This window comes from Triticum dicoccoides, chromosome 6B (genome assembly GCF_002162155.2).
Source record: "Triticum dicoccoides isolate Atlit2015 ecotype Zavitan chromosome 6B, WEW_v2.0, whole genome shotgun sequence".
NCBI classification, from domain to species: Eukaryota; Viridiplantae; Streptophyta; class Magnoliopsida; order Poales; family Poaceae; genus Triticum; species Triticum dicoccoides.
In genome coordinates this window covers 52,081,730-52,083,231 of record NC_041391.1, presented here as the reverse complement: position 1 = coordinate 52,083,231, position 1,502 = coordinate 52,081,730, and the positions used below count along the sequence as shown (strand labels likewise).

The following is a 1,502-nucleotide window of genomic DNA, read 5'->3' as shown; positions in this document are numbered from 1 at the left end:
GAGGAGCTGGGGTTCGAGCGGAGGCGTACTGCCGTTCTGGCCGGTGATGAAGTTGACGTGCTGGCCGAGCTCGATGTCGAGGCTCGAGTGGCACATGAAGTTGTCCAGCCGGATGCGGGAGATCGTCCCCGCCATCGCCGCCGCCGCCGCCGCCTTGCTCGTCGCCGGCAGTTGGCGGAGATTTGGGGATTTTCCGGGGGGGTTGGACTTCTGGTGTGGGGGCGGCAGCTTCCAGCTTCTGCGAATTTGCGGAGCTGGCCAGGATGGCCCAAACGGCCCGCCTCCACGGAGCGGCGGTTGCACCCCCAAACAACGTCAGTTTATCCCATTTTCGTCCGTTTGAGACGGCAACGTGGCCGTATCCGTTTGTATTTCTTTTTAACATAGTATAAACATAAATGTGTATATAAACGCGCATACACTCATCCTATATTGACATGCACGCATATCGTACTCTATAAGTATCTTCGAAAGACTGAGTCGGCATGTCATCTTAAGATTTTTTACGAAGTCACTGCGAGCACCAAGATTTGGATCCTGATGGGCTGGATACCACTGTCCTCCTAACCATCCAACTACAGGTTAGTTCGCGTATCTGTTCAGATTTGTGGATGCGACGGCCTTGCACTCAACACACGGCCGCATCTTTGGCCGCATCTCGTCCGGTGTGCATACAAAATATGAAAAGAACAAAGGACGTAGCTAAACGGCAGCGGCAATAGTTCACGTCAGCGGCTGCGTTCATGCCAGTTCATGTCGCCGGCAACAAAGCTAGCGGCCTACAGAATGGCCACCCAAGTTTCACGTCGGCAACAAAGCCATGGGTCGGCACACATTGGCCAGCCTTCAAAACAGACAAGTTATTGTGGCCGGCAACAAAGTCAGCAGCCGGCACACGAGCCAGCCTTCAAAATGGACAAATTTTTGGCGCCGGCAACAAAGCCAGCGGTCGGCACACCAGCCAGCATTCAAAATGGACGACCATCGCGGTACATGCCGTCGCGGGCAAACATGTCCTTCTGCCGGTTCGCGAACCAAGTCTTTCTCTTCGGTGACATGTTGTTCTTATCGACGCTCATGAACGCGAGTGCCATCTCTTTTGCTTTGATCTTGGCATTGGTGCCCTCGATCTCAAGCTTCTTGAGTTGAGCGCCCCCCTCGATGTCAAGTTTCCTCCTTTTCACGACCTTCTTCATGTCAAGCTTCTTCGTTTGGAGATCTAGGTATATCTTCACTTGCTTCTTCTTCCCTTTGCTCCTCCTTTCCTCCCTCACTTCCTTTTGGCTCATCATATTCTTCAAAGTTCCTTGCAAGGCCATGGACGACGCATCACGCTTCTTGTCAGCCTTTGAGCTTGTCTTGCCCCTTGGCCTCTTGAGCAAGTCTCCCTTATCGGCCATGGCCGCTTTCCCTCCTTTCTTCGTACGAGCGGCATATTGGTGTTTGAACTTGGGGTGATCTTTGATAAGCGACCAACAATGCGGGAGAGTAAACTGCTTGTT

At 52.9% G+C, this 1,502-nt stretch overlaps 1 protein-coding gene across 1 annotated transcript in view; it reads right to left on the bottom strand.

The window, feature by feature from the left end:
* The window catches only part of LOC119324908 (structural maintenance of chromosomes protein 6B-like), a 24,865-nt gene extending 24,730 nt beyond the window's left edge, over positions 1-135 (bottom strand). The window contains exon 1 of the mRNA XM_037598673.1: positions 2-135. Coding sequence (XP_037454570.1) covers positions 2-135 — 134 coding nt within the window. The remainder of the gene's footprint in view (position 1) is intronic.
* Positions 136-1,502: the final 1,367 nt, after the last annotated feature.